The sequence below is a fragment of the Taeniopygia guttata genome, chromosome 2 (genome assembly GCF_048771995.1).
Source record: "Taeniopygia guttata chromosome 2, bTaeGut7.mat, whole genome shotgun sequence".
NCBI lineage: Eukaryota > Metazoa > Chordata > Aves > Passeriformes > Estrildidae > Taeniopygia > Taeniopygia guttata.
The window spans coordinates 118,792,357-118,810,987 of NC_133026.1; the positions used below are offsets into that span (position 1 = coordinate 118,792,357).

The 18,631-nt window shown below is 38.8% G+C and overlaps 1 protein-coding gene across 2 annotated transcripts in view; it reads right to left on the reverse strand.

Annotated features, from left to right (window-relative positions):
- SLCO5A1 (solute carrier organic anion transporter family member 5A1) overlaps positions 1–18,631 on the reverse strand; it is a 76,167-nt gene that overhangs the window by 11,993 nt on the left and 45,543 nt on the right. For both annotated transcript variants that reach the window (XM_030264052.4, XM_072924754.1), the window contains exons 5-8: positions 15,856–16,020; positions 12,410–12,608; positions 4,390–4,549; positions 577–818 (exon numbers count right to left, since the gene is read on the reverse strand). In XM_030264052.4, the coding sequence (XP_030119912.4) occupies positions 577–818; positions 4,390–4,549; positions 12,410–12,608; positions 15,856–16,020 (766 nt within the window). The remainder of the gene's footprint in view (positions 1–576; positions 819–4,389; positions 4,550–12,409; positions 12,609–15,855; positions 16,021–18,631) is intronic.

Genomic DNA, 18,631 nt, shown 5'->3' on the forward strand with positions numbered 1-18,631 from the left:
TCAAACTAGACGGCAGAGATGAGAAAAGCCAATCCAGAAATACGATTTTTTTTTTCAAATTGACAAATAAATGCTACTGCCTTTTTCCCACAGAGGCTCTGTTGTTCTCTATTCCTATAGTAATGGCAATAACACCACTATTACAGTACAAGTTCAAAATTCTTGAGAAGATAAAAAACCACTCAAAACCAGGCATGTGGCTGGAATGAGCAATTTTAAGAATGAGAAAAGGATCATTTTAATTTTTAAATACTTAATATTTTCATTTTCATTTGAAAATCCAAACGCTTTGCTCTAAGAAGGTTGAAAACTTTCCAAAAGCAATCATTTTCTTCCATGATTGCTTGTTTTCTCCTTATAGCACCTGGAATTTACTGCACACTTCATGTTTCTTCAAGTGGATTTAGAATATTACATATTTTAAATACAAACAGATTTCACCCTATCCATGTCAGCACTTTCCCTTTTTAAGGCTACGCTAGGATTCTATTCACTTTTTAAGGCTTCACAAGCTTCACAGGCACTGGTGATAGCAGGCATGGCACAAATACTTACGAAACATCACAGAGTTCTCACCTGAGTGTCACTATGACTGCTGATGGCTGGGCACATGCTGTTATAAGGGTTACAATGAAGAGGAATATGAGGAATGGGATGAGCGTGTTGCAGGTTCGATCGCACTTCCCGGACACAGCGTAGCCATTCTCGTTCAGGTAGGTTTTGACAATCACCAGCCGGAGCTGACTGCGCTGGCCCACTGTCGGCGGAGTGATCACCTGGCGACTCTGCACACAGGCACATTCTGTGTAATTTCTGACCTAGGGGAAAAAAAATAACATTTCCATGTGAAAAATATGTGTAAGAAAGACATTGCAAGGAGACATCGTACAACAGTCCTGTGGTACTTCTCAGAGAATCTTCTGCCTTGAGCACCATTACCACAAGCACAAAGTTATATCTCCAAGTAATTTTAAAGTTGGCCAGGACTCTCTGTGATGAGGTTGCCTTTCCATTGCTTTATTTAGTCTGGGTTTATTTTTAAAAATCTGGAAAAAAATTGGGAAATATTGACAAAACAATTCAATCACTTCTGACAGGGAGAATGGAGAAAAATATTGTTTCTATTGTACTCCAAAAAATGTGAGGAATCACTCTTCAGGCAGCAGTGAAAATGCCAGATTCTGAAATTCAGCAAGCTGCTGACTTTCATATTCAGGCAGTGTCTTCTGCCATATTAATGGAAAGCTACCCAGATTTGGCCACTGAGCAACAAGCTGCACTTCACACTTGAAGCTCAGGACTCTCCACCTGATGTGGGTGTAGGTTTGGCCAGGAGCAAAAACAGAGAATAAAGGGAAAGCAAAGACTAAAAGAGTGAGACTGGAGGACCTACTAAGAGATGACTGAATGGACAAAGAGAATGAAATTAAGATGAAGAGACTGAATAAAGAAGTAACATTTCACAGGCAAACAGGACTGTGATTTGAACAAGGGGAGGAAGACCTAGATCAGAAATAGCTTTCTTTCACCTTTATGCTACTTCTGTTTTCATCTGATGTATGGCAAAGGGGTGTGTAGCAGATCAGTATATTCCAGTGCTACAGAAGAAACTGGCCAGGACATATGTGATGTTACAGGAACAAGCTTTCTGTTTCAATTTTTACATTCATCAAACCTTGGACCACACAGGCACAGAAGTTACAAAATCATCTTAAGATAATGAATTTAAGCACTTAGACATCAAGACATATCCAAATCATGGCAGTTTGTCAATTTTGAAGTGTACCTTTATATGCATCCATGCCATCATGTAGCCTCACACTTTTTTCCCCATGGGATTTAGCTGAATATCTTAATAGTGTATCTATTTATCCAGTATTTTACCTCCTATTTTCAAAATGCAACTTCAGGTATTTTTTTTTCCTCAGACTAGGAATATTCTACTACAAAGACAGAAGGACTTATATTTCATTTGGATTTTCTGTAACTCATTATTTTAGCTTAACTCTTTCAAAAAGGAGTAATTTATCTTCAAAACAGTTATGAGGTATTGATGTTATCTCTATTTTGTAATTAAGTGACTGAAATGGATCAAAGATTTCACTAACATAGGTGACTAATTTGAGACAACTGGAATAATTTTTTCAGAACATTTTCCATTATACCCAACTAAATATATTCTAAATGTAAATTTTCACTCCTTCAAATACAGATTTAGGCAGCCCATCACATAGTGCTATTTCTATTTGTTGCTCATGTTCATCATCCAGAATATGAAGAATACAAGACTAATGACCAATGGGGAGAAGTTCTGTTTAACTGACTTGCCCAACATCACTTAGAAACAAAGTCAATGACAAATGCTGGTTTCCCAAGGCAGCATTCCACTCTAACATCACATGAGTATCTGATTTCTTTCTACAGTACCTCACCCTAAACTCTTTATTGCTTCCAAATGCAAATGCCAAATAGGAATTCTACAGAAATTAGACCTCTTTACCACACACTCTTTATTCATCAGCAGTGAAACTAAGTCTCTGTGTTAAATAAGACAGACATAGCATGACGGAATACTAAGAGTATAGGAATAGATATATGTATAAATATATATAAAACAGGTATGAACTGTACACTGGTATCCTTTCCTCTTAGTTTGAACTTTTAAATGGTTAATTTTGAAAACACTCTATGTTATGAATTAAATGAAAATATTATACGTTAGCAACATTTTGTGTGTTATGCAGTGGCACTAACTTACATTTTTTTGTTTCTAAAAGCACCATACAAAAAGGATTATTTAATCCTTTTCCAAGTCATGTCAGCCCTAGCAATGTCTATTCACCATTAGACACTGAGTTAAAACTTCAGGCCATGAAGCATCTTTTCTTAAACCATAAGGTGCAATAGCATGTTTCAAAATCTGTAGAGCACACACTCCCAGAATATTTCCCTACTAAATAAATTAATAGTGCCAGTTCAATATCAGATCAAATGCAACAAAGATGAAGCCTGTCTCAGTCCAGGAAAGCACAAATTAGATTATATAGACACTGATGGGCTTTTCCAATTGGTCAAAACAATTTTCTACTAAAAAACAGCAAGATTGTCTAAAAAAAACTGGGGGGGGCGGGGGGGAACTAATTGTTCTCAGTAGCATCTATATATGAACATGCTTTTCCAGACCATTATCCAGGTGACCTGAGAAAACACAGTGGTGGACCTAACATCCTCCTGCTTCACAGGCTCCTGCTTCACAACTGCAAATTAGGAGACTGATACATTTTAAGTAAGCTTTCTGGAAAGCACAATCAAGCCCTAAGAAAACAAATGTTTACATTACTTATTTTCTGTCTTAATTATCCTTTTTTAAAGGACAGTTCTGTAACAGAATAATTTAAGAGTTCATTTTTTAAAGGAAATAATGACTATAATGCTCTGTTGATACTGAAGTCAGATTCTACTTTTCAACTGTCTTCTTGTGACTAGTCCTGGAAACTGACAAATTTCTACGGTTTCGTTTTACCAGCAGGATGTCCTTCTCCAGTTCAGCATAACTGGAATGCTGGGTTGTAACAAGCAATGTATTTCCAAAAAAGAAAGTGGATTATTAACATCTTTTAAGTTCTTGCTACTTGAGCTTGATGACAACCTTGATTTAGCATCAAGGTTTAGAAAAAGGCCATGGGACTGGTCAAACTGTTTTACAAGAGCAGAATACATGGGCAGTTTAAATAGCCAGGCAAACCACAGACCTATCAGTGCACTGGTGCAGGTGCGAGAGCTACTTTGGCAAAATGATGAGGCTGACACAAACACCAATGACTTTAAACAAACCCTAAATTTAAACATGAGTTTAAAACACTTCCAACTACCTGAAGAGTTAAGTTCTTCCTTCAGTTCAGAGAGGGAGTCACAAAAAACCCCAAACTGCTCTAAAAGGTAAGACTGAGCTTGAAGAAAGACAGTTTGATATGGCTGCCTATGTTGGCACTGTTAGATGACACTGACCCAAGGTACTCTCTCCAGGTGCTGTAGGAACAGCAGGCATGCAGGTCACTACCACCAAGGTCTTTGGGGTCTGAATGGGAAACACCAGCCCTTCCTATCCCATGGCATTTGCACTCACTCAACTGGAGGATTCACTTAGTACAAATGAACTTGTGCCTCAAACTGGTATATAACTAAAGGAAGTGGGGTAGCACCATGCAGTAACAGCATTGCCAGTCTTTCAAATCATGGAAAGGCTCAGAGATGGACAAGTCACCTGCAGAAAACTTCTCTGAAGCTCAGAGAAGGGATGCTTGAGCAAGGAACAGAGAAGTCTCCCATCTGCACTGGTCCCAAGGGGCTACTCAGGGGCTGTGTGTGGATGGTGGGTGAAGCACTTACCCCTGTGCTGTGGTTTCCACCACTGATGCAGCCAGCTAGGCAAGGGTTAAAATATGTTATTCCATCTGATCCACAGACAGGCTCGTACTCATGAATCTTACATCCACAGTTAACATTACAGCTTCCAGTCAGATTCCTGTGGGCCATGGCAAGAGTGGGACTGAAGAAAGGAAAAAGAACATGCTAGTAGAGCACGCACAGATATCCATATTCTTCTGTACAGAGGGAGCAAACATCCTACTCATTAACTCTGGAACTGAGAGTTGATGATTAGACAAAACTGTGTTACCTCTAGGTTATATATATACGACTTAAGCATATAGAAGAAAAAATATAGAACACCCAGGTAATCCTTGCCATCAACTAAAAATACAATAAAAGAAATAATACCAAAGTTTAAAATTTGTATCATATTTGGCTAGGTGTATTTTTCCCCTGGTTTTATTTTTTCCCTCTATGAATTAAGACACCACTATTTTATATGTTTATTCTAAGCTGCAGTAATTTCTTGTTGATTACTAATGAAGGATTCAGCAACAAGATGTGAGGATTCTGTGAATTAATGTGAACTAATAGGCATCTTCTCCTACATACCAACAGCTGTTCAGAAAACAACGCTTGTATGACTTATGTATTACAAATATGTGAAATTTACAGGAAGCTCTCTAGATCTGGAAGACTGACGTGTTTTTACTAAATGTCTGTAAATGAATCACCACTCTGCTTCTCTATACCATTCCCCAAAATGTGGCCAAAGCCTAAATCCTTTATGGATTTGGACATATTTCAAATGCTTCTTGACCATCCTTGAGTGAAGACTGCTTAACACCTGCACCTACACGGCTCCCTAAAACTACACAAATCTACGCTTGGTCTTTGAGTGCTCTGGCCAAAATGCAAACAGCTTACTTCACTTCAGTAGTCCTTGAGAACTGGTAACCATACTAATGTCTGAGAATTACACTGGAATGCACAACCATTCCACACTGGGCACTACAGCGTAATACTGAATTAACTGCTCTGTCTTGTTTGTTCTGTCTTTCTCTCAGTAGTGCTCAATGGCTACTGCTGTTTAAAACAACCTCAAGTACCTCTGCTCTTGAGCAGATCAGTAGATATCCAGGGAATTTCAGCACCTCCTCAGCCAGGCAGGAGCTGAACGGAATCTGGATTGGGTTTGTGGCTGCATCCTCAAGATCCTGTACAGGTGCTCACAGACTGCCATGGCTGCAGAGCCTCACAAGGGCTGCTGCTGCCCTGTCTTCATGTCTGTGATGTGGGCAAGGCCAGTGTGAAGATAAACAACTAGCAGCAGACTTACTGCACCCCAGCTACCCCAGGGACCACAAGGAATGTTCTTCTGTTCCCATCTTCTACCCCTGACTAGACCAGAGGCTTGGCTCAGGAGACTTTCTGCACACAGCGACTGGCACCGATGCCGTGTGTCACCTCACCTCCTGTCGGTAGTGGCACTCAGTAGCATGACTGCTGCTCGGAGCTTTCCATGTGACTGGTTCTCTTGTATTTATACACCACTATTTGCTTTTGCTGAATATGCTTGTCTTCCCATCTGTGCACTGCTGCAGACAAATATTACTAAGTAGCTTTCAAATGTTTATTGACTGTCTACTGATCACACAAATCAGATTCACAAATTTAGCTCTTGGATATACTTTACACTTTATGGTCTAGTTGGATGCTAACCAAAGCCTTTCTGAAAGTTTTGTTTCTTGCTCCATAAACAAACAAGGTACACTTTTAGAAACAAGTTGCAGCTTGAGCAGGAAGTGAAATACCCAGGATTGGTAGTGGTTCTGTCACCTTCTCAGCTACCAGCTGAAATTTGTCATATTATATCCTGCTGGATTTCAGTAAGCAGTATGCAGCAACACATCATATAGCAATGGGCAGATTGTTCCAGTAATCTCTCAACAGAACTTTTTCTCCAATGGAAAAAACTCCAAATCATCAAAACATTCCTCGGGAACATACAAATTTCAGCAGCAAAGTGACAAAAGCTTTTCACACCAACAGAATAGGCAGCATTTTTAGAGTTTTACGAAATCCTAGTTAGCCTGCTGAGCTGGATGTCCCAGATGGGACAATACCTGGCATAAGAAGAGACTCCACCATCTGCCTGGGAGACCCTTGTACCGTGTTCCTGTTGACAACAGGGCTTTGCCACACTGCACAGGACCAGGTCCAGGGACAGCCCAGACTGCCAGGAAAAGCACAGCTCTGGTTCCACTCTCCAGCCTCTCTCACCCTGCAGCACAAATTCTTCTGATCTCTTAACCCTCCACCACCTAAAAACCCTTCTCAGGAACAGATAGGTAGGGTTCCACAGGAGGAGAACCCATTCCCTGTCTCACTCTGCTTCCACAGATAACTACTTCAGCTATGTAAGCTTCAGCTGCACTGCTGAACATTACCATGACACAGAGGTTAGGAATCAGCTTAAAAAAAAAGGTGAATGAAATCAGGCATGCAAGAAATGAGAAATATGAAACTGGAAATTGAACTGAGACCACTGTGATAATGTAATCTCAAGCGCATTTTTTTGTTTGTCCTGGAAGATGACTTAAATTTAGAGATACACAAAACAAATATGCTCAAATTAATAACAAGTTACTGCAAGCTGTCTCTGCAGCTTTCACCACCTTTTGTCCTCAGCATATCACTGGAAGGCTTATTTGGGGAATTTCCTTTTGTTGCTTAGAGCAAATACCTTGCACACAGAGAGGTTTGGGTTTTGTTATCCTTTCAAGAACATGTAATACACAAAATCATCTATTAACTGCATTCCCAAAAGTTCATTATCAAACAGTTGTAAGAGGCTCATGCTTTCATCTTCATTACCTTCACTCTTCACTCATTGTTCACTCCTCTTTCAGTGGTGGGAAACAAAGGATGAAGGAGGTTCAGATGCTGGGGACATGAAATCTCTACTAACATGTGTCTGTGTAATCCCATTTTCATCACATGAGATCAACCATACAGCACATACCACAACAGATTTCTTGAACACTTCTTTCAGGAATGAATAATTTTTTCCTGAAGGTAAGCATTTTTCTGGAAGTAAGCTGACCAAAGCACTCTACTAATCCTGACTTCTGACACTGGAAGGCTGCCTACTCTCCACAGAGGAAAACTAAGTATTTATCCCTGAATTACAGCACAGCACATCACAGATTTACCTCCATCAGCCATTAAGAGTAGGTTCTTAGGGAAACTTCACCCAAGCTAGTACATCCTGCTCATGAGCTGATCTGTGGGAAAAGCAGCCTAGTCTCAATGCAGCAGCTGCTGTAGAAACATGGGATGTCTGAGAAAGAGCTTCTCTGCTTGCTTCAGCAGGTGCAGATACTGCCAACTCGCAACACTGCTGCACCTGAGCAGTCAAGGACACCAGTCATGCACAAGGCACACAAACAGAAACCAGCCTCAAATGACAGCATTTCCTGAACTATTCTTTCAATTACAAACAATGACGCTGCTCCTTCTATTAATAAGATTCAACTGCAAGTTCACTAAACATGTGCTTTGACAAAATCCAGAATCCCTTTTGCCAAACTGCATTTCTTCACTTCTCAGGAAGACTGTTCTATGTCTCCATGTCACAATGCTACAAAAGCTGATAAAAAGAAGACCTTTATTAGATGTGACTAACAATGTAAAGGACTCTAGTTTCTAACATTTTTTCTAAGTCATGTTTTTCTCACCAACTTTTACTTCAGGGAAGGCTTGTGGTACAGGAGTAAAGTGAGTAAAGGGAAAATATAAAATGAGATTTATTGCCTGAATTTTTTGAGCTGTGACCTGTTATTTCACATACTCAGGCTTGGACCAAAACATCACTGTACTGGCAGTCAATGAACATATATTGGGAAAAAAAAGTAGACCCTCTTCCCACAAGGTTACAATTTAAATGAAATGCAGTTAAAAAAAAAAAGGAAGTCAAACTATATTTTAGTAACATCTAAACAAATGATTGATTTAATACATGGTTTTATTGATATCACTGTAGTAACCTACAGAACCAAGAAATTACAAAGGGAAGGAGATAACCTCACCACATAGTTTCTATAATATTAATATTGGGCTATATGGTAAAAAGGATTATCTTAATTTGATAGCAGTATTTTTGGTTTGGTATTGAAGGACATTCTGGATGGAAGAGATCTGCAGTCTCCTTGTTGGCAAGCAGCTGGAATTGCAGCAATGATGCAATTTTTGTGTAGCTGTCAAACAAGGGACCCTCTCACTGTGTTAGCTGGATTCCTTCTTTGTTGTTATTGTTCTGATCCAATTAGTCACTGCTTTCAAGTTAAGGGATACCACTGATTGCACTGAAATAGATACAAGAATAACAGAAACATACCACTGGTGATACAAGAGGAAGAATGTAAATATTTTTTTGTGTGAAATACCTCAGCCAATTGCACACTTTAAGTAAACTTCACTTGCACCAAAACAACACAAAGCAATCAAAAAGAGTCTGTGTTGATTCATTACACATCAGAAATGTGAGAGATGAAACTGCACTAATCCAGGAATCTGACACTATGAGTAAACTCACCATGGAGGCTGTTTTAGCTGCCTTATACGACAACATATGCAACAGACAGGTCTGGAAAAAAAACAAACCAGCTGATCTCTGCTATTTCCCTTTTGTTCATTACTGGTGAGGCCACACCTGCAGTGCTGGGCTCATTTCTGGGCTCCTCAGTGAAAGACAGACATGGGTGTACCAGAGAGAGACCAGTGAAAGTTCACCAAGATGACGGAAGGTCTGGAGCATCTATCATCTGAGGAAAAGCTGAGAGAGCTGAGACTGTTCAGCCTGGAAAAGGCTCAGGGGGATTTCATCAATGCCTGTAAATATGTGAGGAGATGATGCAAAGGAGACAGAGCCAGGCTCTTTTCAGTGGTGCCCAGTGGCAATGGGTACACAGTGAAACACAGGAGGTTCCCTACCAACACCAGGAAACAGTTTTCACTGTGAAGGTGACTGGGTGGTGACACAGGTTGTCCAGGGTGGCTGTGGAGCTTCCCTGCTTAGAAATACTCAAAAGCCATCTGGACTCTTGTCCAGACCATTCACTCATTCAGGACTTCCCACCTGGATGCTGTTATGGTGCAAGAGAAGGGATGCCATATTGTGGTTTGACATAAGGCTCCTTACACTGCAATTCAAACACACCCTCAGAACAAGGCTGGGGCATGGAGCAATAGGTTCTAAAATGCTGAGATGAATAATACAGAGGTGCCCTTGATCTTCCTGAGAACAGAAATGCTGATGACATGCCAGCAACAGCAAAACTGCTTGTGCCCAACATAAAACAGCAGAAAATCTTTTCCAATATATTCTAATCTGTGCATGCCTCCAGGTCCCATTCACTTATTTGCAGCTGGTACAGTTAGAAAAATACTGAGTTATGAAACATACTGAATTATGAAATGTCACTGCCTACTTTTCTGAGTACTGGTATGCGCATAACTTCTCTGTTAACTGAAATCTCTAGTTCACCCCTCTCCTTTGTAGTGGTTTAGGGCTCAGTTCACTAAAGAAAAAACTGCAAGCTTAAAGGTTTAAAAAATAAACAGTAGAAATGAACATATTTGTCCAGATATTTTCCTGCGGGGTATGTCTACACTGCCCAATGCATCTGAGATCTCTGGGTTGGTGCCAGTGCAGGAGATTATCAGACCTGGCATTGCTATGTTAGGGCAGAGTATCATGCAATACATTTATCCCAAACCAGGCAGCTCTGCTGCTTCCCCTGTCCAGTCGTGCAATTGAACTGGCTTTGACATCCCTATGTTGCACTATAGTTGAAGTAGAGAATGAATGATATGTTTTATTAAATTCAAAATATAAGCATGCTTTTTTAATTCCATGGCCAACAACATTCTTTGATGGCTGAGTTAAAGAGTTGCCTACTAAGTAAATGATTTGAAACGATCAAATGATTGATCATGAGAATTAAGAGAGTGCTTACCATACCAGATATTCAAGATTAAATTATGTCTAGTGCTGCTTTTTTACTATCATTTTGATAATAAATGTGGACTTTGTCTTTGCATTAAAAAAATCTAGCTGAACTATGTTTTGTAACATGCTGGTAATTCTCAATTTCTGATGACATTACAATCAATAGGATTTTTGTACTGATTTCAAAGAGTTTATAAACATCAACAAGTTGTGAGAATTTTGCAATCGCCATTTCACACCTCTTTTCTCAATAAGAACAATTACATGAATGTGGAAGGAAGTAATGTACTGCAGATTTGCACAACAGCTGTGAATTGATGCCTATTTCAATTGATGCTATGTATTTACTGCAAATGTTATTGCTTACTAAAAAAAAAACATTAGATACTCTAACAAATCCAGCATGAAGACTGTGCGTTACATGACAATAGTACACCCTGTCTTCAGTTTAGAAAAAGATTTAAAACAAGTGGGACTTGCCAAACAGAAAAGTATGGGCTTCTCATTAGTCAGGCAGGGACATTCAGACTTGCCACACAGATCGATTAATTCCTATCTGAAATTGATGTTTTCATTCCTATTAATTTTCATCCTCTACACCCACAGGCTGTCACAAACATTAACAGCAGGTGGACAATCGAAACATTCCACCTCTTCCCATCCCTCTTCTCTCCTTCTTCAGCCCACTAAACTCAGATGAGGTTATATCACCATGCCACTTTCTTCTGCTGACAGCCCCTCAGCAGCAAGCTTTAACTCTAGGTCTTAGGAATACTAAGGAGTAACAGCTTTTCATCAGCTCTTGATTTTTCAGCTGCTGGCTTTCTTTGCTCTAGCATTTAGGTTTGACAGTAGCGTAGTAACACCCAGCAACAAGAAATGCAAAACATTCTCTGTGTAAACAGTGCCTATTTTCTTCCTCCCTTGCTTCCCATTTTACCTCTTTGTTTTTCACTTGCTATCCCTCTGCCCCATAGTATTTTTTCTCCACTTCATCATCTCTTTTCCTGCTCCACACTCTACATTCTCTTCAAAATATTAGGAATCCAGAGCTGAGCCCTAAAAGCAAATAGGGATCTGATACCCAGCATCTGGTCATAATTAAGGCAGACATGCCTCAGATGTAAAAGCAAAGGGAAAAACATTGCTTCAGATAGGTTCACTCTCTCCAAACACTTACTCTGTTCCTGTGTTTAACCTACATGAAGAATGCAATTTTGAGGAACATCTCATGCAAAAAGTAAGAAAGAAAATAAAAGCTCATGATCAGGCTTCTACAGAATCCCTTTCCAGTGAAAATGTCTCAAGTTTTACCATACTGTCTTCCCTCCAAATATCTTTTCTCTTTTTTTCATGCCCTTCCATGCATTTCTTAATGCCACAGACTAAATCCTCACTCTCAAGTCCTTCCTACATCCACATCTTCTTCCTCATTGCAGTCCTCTTCAGTTTCTATAAAACTTTAGGGAATATGGTCTAGTTGATGATGATATGGTCTTGATGATGATCCAGCAAGCACTGGAGGGCATTCACACAACTAGTAAGGGGTTCAGAAGCAGTGCACACCACTAATGTCAACAGCACATACCCAAGTAATTCCTCTCAAATAGGGACTATAGACCTAAAATACTAGTAAGATGATAATTAATAAACCCATTTAGAAATAATCTTCATAATCCACTTATTTTTTTCACAACTGTCATGAGCAGAAAAATTTTGAAACACTAAGCAAATTCTAAGTAACCTACAGAGGACACTATTATTCTGCTGCATCACTGAAGGCCATTCTAATGCATTTTCTCACCCCTCAAGAAGGTGAGTTACTACATAAACTGCATTATAAACCAGATGTAAAAAAACAAGGGCCACAAATTAACAGCATGTGTTTATATCACAATACTCACTAAATTCTCATTTGAACATGTGGCTTCCTCAGTACATCAGCTATCAGTATTTTTAACATTTCTAGATCAGGCTTATTGGAAAAAGCTGGTTTTGCCAGAGATAATCACACAAGATACTTACCCAGTTGTGTAAGGTATATTTATTCCCCCTAGATTAATGCTTTCACATCCAACAATGAAGAGTGTTGAAAAGCACAGCAGAGACACACCGCTGCAGATCATAGCCAACTTTGCAGACTCTCTTGCACCGAGTTTCAACTTTTTTATAATGTAGCCACCTAGGACAATACCAACACCAGCACTTGGGACAATAATCACACCTGCCAGGAAGAAGTTCAAACAGCATTAAAACAGGACTTAAATAAATGGCATAAAACATAAATATTGGTTTCATTCCATAATTAGATGACTGCAAATGCTACACTAAGATCTCCATTGTCTGGTTCTCCACTAGCAAACTGAGTCAGACTTTTCAAACCTCTGGAGTGTTGTCAAAGAATTTATAAAAGCCTCCTTATCATATTAGCAGCGGCCAAAGCACTATAAGAGAACTATTGTACTTACAAGCAGAAACATTGTTTTGTATTTACTTTAGAATGGGGAGAAAGGCTACATATAGGTCCAATTCTCCCACTGAAATTGGAGGAGGAAATCCAGATTTGGACACAAATCTCCCTCCTCCCATTCTCATGTTTAATTCCAGCAAAGCACAAGTGCTAACTTCAAGCAGGACCCCAGAACCCTGCCCCCCGGGAGTGCACACCCAAGCATGGCTGCAAATTCTCTCTTCTGGACTCAAGCTGAATAGCACTTTCCCAGGCAACCTGCATCAGGACAAGAGGAAATGGCCTCAAGCTGGGCCAGGGGAAGTTCAGGTTGGACATTAGAAAGAGTGGTTAACCACTGGCATCGGCTGCTCAGGGAGGTGGTGGAGTCACCATCCCTGGAGATGCTCAAGAAATGACCAGAAGTGGCACTTCGTGCTGATTTATTGACATGATGGTATTTGGTCAAAGGTTGGACTTGATGATCTTGGAGGTCTTTTCCAGCCTTGAGTCTATGATTCCATGACTCCTACCTCACCATTCCAATTCATCTCTCCACAGATATGTGGAGTGCAAACTGATCAAACACAATTTAAAAAAATTAAGATAATACAATTAGGGAAAGTGTAAGACACAAAGACATGCCTATGAAACTTCTGCTGCTGCAGTTCAGCAACATATGACCAGGCTTGTCAGGTCCTGAGGTGGTGGTAAATTCAGCAAATGTCTTGCACTGTTCTTCCCTTGTCTATTGCTTCTCACTGACATGTGAGAAGGTCTTTAATTAAAGGCTTTGCCAATAAAGATACATTCCACATAAACATAGAATTTGAACTACTTTTGGCAGCTGCATCTACAGAGATGCTAAACTTTATGATCCAAATTGCTAGAGATGGTCTCTTACAAGAAGCTAGTAAAATAATCACTTGCAAATACTTTAACAACTATTGCAAAGCATACTCATTCTCTGCTAGTATGTCAAATGGTGAAAGGGACATTTATCAAAATGTTGAGACTGTAAAAGCAAAAAAGAGGGAAAAACAGCTGACATCTTAATTATCCTGCCATCACCAATGACATTATAGAATAACATATCATTTCAGGGGGAATATTCTAAACAATAAGTCTTCACAGAATCAAAACCAGTCTTTTTTCCAAGAGCAGAAATTAAATGTAGAAGCTGCTTTAGTTCAAGACAAGAAATTTGGCACACAGTGTTTTTAGATGATGATAATGCCACGCTTGTTTTAAAACTGAAAGAAATTGAGGCTTAATTAAAGAATTGCTGCTTAGAAGACAAAAAGTTGCCAGTAAAATCCTTACATGAAGAGATTCGGGAAGTACAGGTACTCAGCTGGCAATGTGCATATTAAGCATAGATGTATAATGTAAATAACATATAAATTCTCTTTTTACTAACTAGAACATTGTGAACTTGTCATGTCTTACTTTATTAGCCAGTAGCAATAGAATACAGAATTTCCAAGTTTCCCTTTCCCATCCTTCCTACAAAAAATATTTATAAAATTAACAACTGTTGACTTCAGTGTTAAGTTTAAGAGCTGGGATTGTGGAAGCAGTGCTCACTTGTCCTTGTTGCACATCCAGCCTGATATATTTCATCTTCTTCTTCTGGTTCATTTTAATAGTCTTTATCAAGTAATTTACAACAGAGGAAACAACAGATGTTAATAACTTCACACTTCAGGAAGATCACACTAGTTTCACCTCTGTTAATGTACTGCCTGTTGAGTCTTTTTCCTGGCAAGAATATTTCTGGTTTATCTTGAGAATGAAGTAAGTTATGGTGCAGCCATCCCATCAAGACTCATTACAGTAAAACTCCTGTGTGTGTAGCTACCCTAAGCTTCGGAAAGCACCACCGTCCCATGAGTCAGTGTTTCCTCCTTATATGCAGAACACAGGGATTTCATGCCCTGAAGAATATCTCATCCCAGAAACTCTCAAATAGAAAGCACCACAGGGTGCTTCTTTGACTTTTCCCCTCCCCACTCTAGAAATTCCTTGCATTTCTTCCAACCACTTCAAGTGACAAATTCTTCCCATGTGAGGGCTATGTGCCTTCCTTCTTCCTTCTGCTACTTTTTGTCCTTTTTTGACAGATACTCCTGGGCAGCTTCATCCCATACTTCACCTGTGTCCCCACAATTCACTCCACTCCATCATTCCTAGGGCACAGTGTCTGGGAATATGAGGGAAGAAAGAGCTGCCCAGCAATTAGCAGTTATTCTGCATGAGAAGCACTACGGAGAATTTAAAAAGATCATTATAAAGACAAATGTCTTTGACACAGCTAGAACAGAAGGAAACTCATCTGCATGACACAGGCCCTGACCGCACAGTAGCCAAGTTCTCATCTCTCTCAGTCACAGTGTGAAGCTTAAAATTTTGTGGTCTGTAGCTCTGTTAAAAGTTGGACATGGCTGTACGTTGGTACAGCAGGGGTCTCCTGAAATGACAAGTAGGAGAGAATCTGGGGAGTTCTGACTAGACTAGACTGTTGTCTCAATGTAAAGGAGGAGAAAACCACTGCCCTGGAGGAGAGAGATAACTGAAGGATGGGACAGATAAACAACTTCTCACTAAGGAGAAAAAAATATAAAGATATTTTAAAGATCAAATAGGAAGCAAAATTCACAGGAAATAAGAACAGTGTTAAGAGACCTTTTAAAGCACACAACTTGCACTCATGTCTATGGTTTTTCTAGCTTGCTTTTGTTAATTTTTTTCCCCCTTGGAGATCATCAACAAATGAGAAAACATGCCTAGGCCTATGCAAAAAAGAAAATAAATAAAATCCAGCCCTTTAACAATATAAATGGGTTCCCATCTTACAAAATACATATAACAAACATCAAAAATAGTCTGAATATCTAACCAAATGCAGAAAGCTGGATCCAATCACCTGTTTGAACAAACATGTTTTTGGTTCACTCCTAATTAACTTATTGCATTAGCCAAAGCCAACCTTGCAAGGTAACACTATGTGGCAATGCCTTACCAGTGTAGATGCTGGCATTGGAAGCTGGGATGCCAAACTGTGACTCGATGAACTTGGGAATGAAGGTAATAAAAGCTGTGACAATGGCACTCTCAGCTGTGTATGACAAACTCACAAAAAGGAATGTCATGTTGCTTAAGATCCTGACAGCTGCTCTTGGAAGCTCTATAAAATGACAAAAATGACAAACAAATGTTATAAACACTGAGTGAGAAACAAAAGCAAACTGAAACAGAACCAACTGATTTTCTTTGAGACGCTGGCAATAATGGCTTGCTAGCAGCTGGTACATTTGCTAGACAGAAGGGAGAGTGCATACTTGGGATTGCAACCCTTGCTCCCTGCTCTGACCCCATCTCACTGCCTCACTCAGGGCCACAATCCCACTTGGCACTAACACAACTGAGGTGTGTATTAAAAAACCATCTGAAAGAACAGATAGTAACAACACAACAGAAAGAAAAACAGCAATAAAATGTAGAGATTTTGGAATTATTCTGGTATCTTGGGATTTTTTCTGAGATAACACATACCACACTGCTGAACTGACATTACTGAGATTTGCACTCCATAGGAGGAAAAAAGATCCTATAATCCCCCTGTTATTGTCTGCTTCAAGGACCATGCTTGGAAAGCTGGGGCAATAATAATATTCTAATTTGAAAGGGGAACCAAAATATTTTTAGTTAAACATTTTTCTACATTATTTTAAAGTATTTACAATTATGCAGACAAAGCATAATGAAAAAATTACATCAATGATATCATGGAATCTCAACATACATTACATACAAAATATTCTCAGAAGGGATAAAGCAATCAATTAAAAAATGAGAGTACATCATTAACTTAAATTGAAAAAGTATTCATAGATGTTGCAATTATTCTCAAATCAATTATCAAACCCCCGTGAAATTCAGCACTGTAGTTAAATTAAACATTTACATACTTTTAATTTAGTCCTGCAGTGATGTCAAATTATCATCACCCTATTCAGCACTTAATTTTTTTCGGATTAGATGCTGTGATTTTAAACACGTCTTCTTTTCCTTGGGGCTTGTTTTACACCAGATCAAATTTTTTTCAAGTGTTGTATCTAATCTACTATAGTTCAGATTTTTTTCATTTGCTTTTCACTTGGTACTGAAATAGAATAGTGCTTGAATCAAAGCCAGTTGAATTCAATGACAAGAGTACCCATTAGAAATACATGTTGAGCAAGAACAACCGAGAATTCTACTGATGTTAAAAGTTGTCAAGACAAAAATCTGTCTCATTTTCTCCACTGACTCCAGTAGGTTATCTGTATAAAATCAAACATAATTTCACATGTCATGTCAAAACTTGTCAAACTGCAAATTAGCACTTAAGCTGTCTGACTGCATCCAGTATTAGCTTATGCCAGTTGTCAAAATTTATACTGAATTCATTATGACTACTAGGTTTATAATTTTAATGCAGTCAAATGCTCTCCTGCTACATCTATGAAGAAACTTATATTAAATGTTAAATACAAAGATTGGTGGAAATAACTAATGAATAAATCATATTAAGAATCAATCATGTATTTTAATGTTTTTACCACCTACAGATATAAAAAATTTAAAAAAAGGTGGTACTGTTTGCAATAGAAACAACAAGAGCAAACAGTTATGACCATGCCGATGCTGCTGTGAGAAAGGAGTCAGGAAGCAGAAAGAAGGATTGGTACCGCTGGATGGAAACTGAGCTACTTAGTGGCAGCTGCTCAACTGGGTTTCAAATGTGGGAGAAAATAAGGTATCATCACAGAAAGATAATTTTATTAGGATGATGAACTGAGTGTTCTTTGTAGAAATTAATTAGTAGTTCTTGGCTGAGAGTTGAACTCATGGTCTTTGCTAAACTGATTATTTTAAAGAGTCTCGTCCAGACATCATAATACGTGGTAAAGTTTGCCCTTCCTGGTTAAAAACTGAGCTTCAGGAAAATGTATGCTTTAGAATTTTCAGTCAACTAGAGAATTAATTTTGCAAAGAACTGCAGAGCTAATGAACATTTTGCTCCGGCATTTGTATGTAGAGTTGTATTTCTGTTGACTCCTACTTACATCTCATCTGAGCACTCAGGCTAAAGGTCATTATTCATTTCAAAACTAATTAGTATTTTGAAATGGGATTTTTCCTGTTAAGTAGACAAAACTTAATGTCTTGGAATAAGCACAAGTTCTCTTATACCCATGTGAGGGGCTCTTCAGAGAACAGCTTTGCTGATTACTATAAATTTTGGCATGAAATAAAGAGTTTATTTCTGCATGCCACATTAATGCACGCCACCTGGATCACTTAAGAGTTGATCTTTGTGGTTTATAAACAGCAATTGTCTGGCATACAAGGGGAAGTGCTATATAGTAAGAAACTTGGAAATAAAAACACTCATTCAGAGTTAGTCTTTCCCTGATTTCCTCCCATGATCACCATCAAACCCGGTGTGACAGCACCTATACTACACTTCTGAATTTAAAAACCTATAATAAAAAAAGTACTATTAAGTAACTCATTATCTTTCAACCACAATAACTGTAGTAAAAAGCAAGAACGCTAAAAAGTTTAAGAATCCTTTAGACTACATAATCAATCACGCTCTTAAAACATTTCTATGTCAAATTATTTTTGTGTGGCTAGGTTTTGATTTCAAGACCATTATTAAACCTGTCAGGTTAGATTTTTTGGAAAGACATCTTCAAAAGACATTGCATATTTTTGCAAATTTGCATCAGAAACAAACCTAGAGAAAT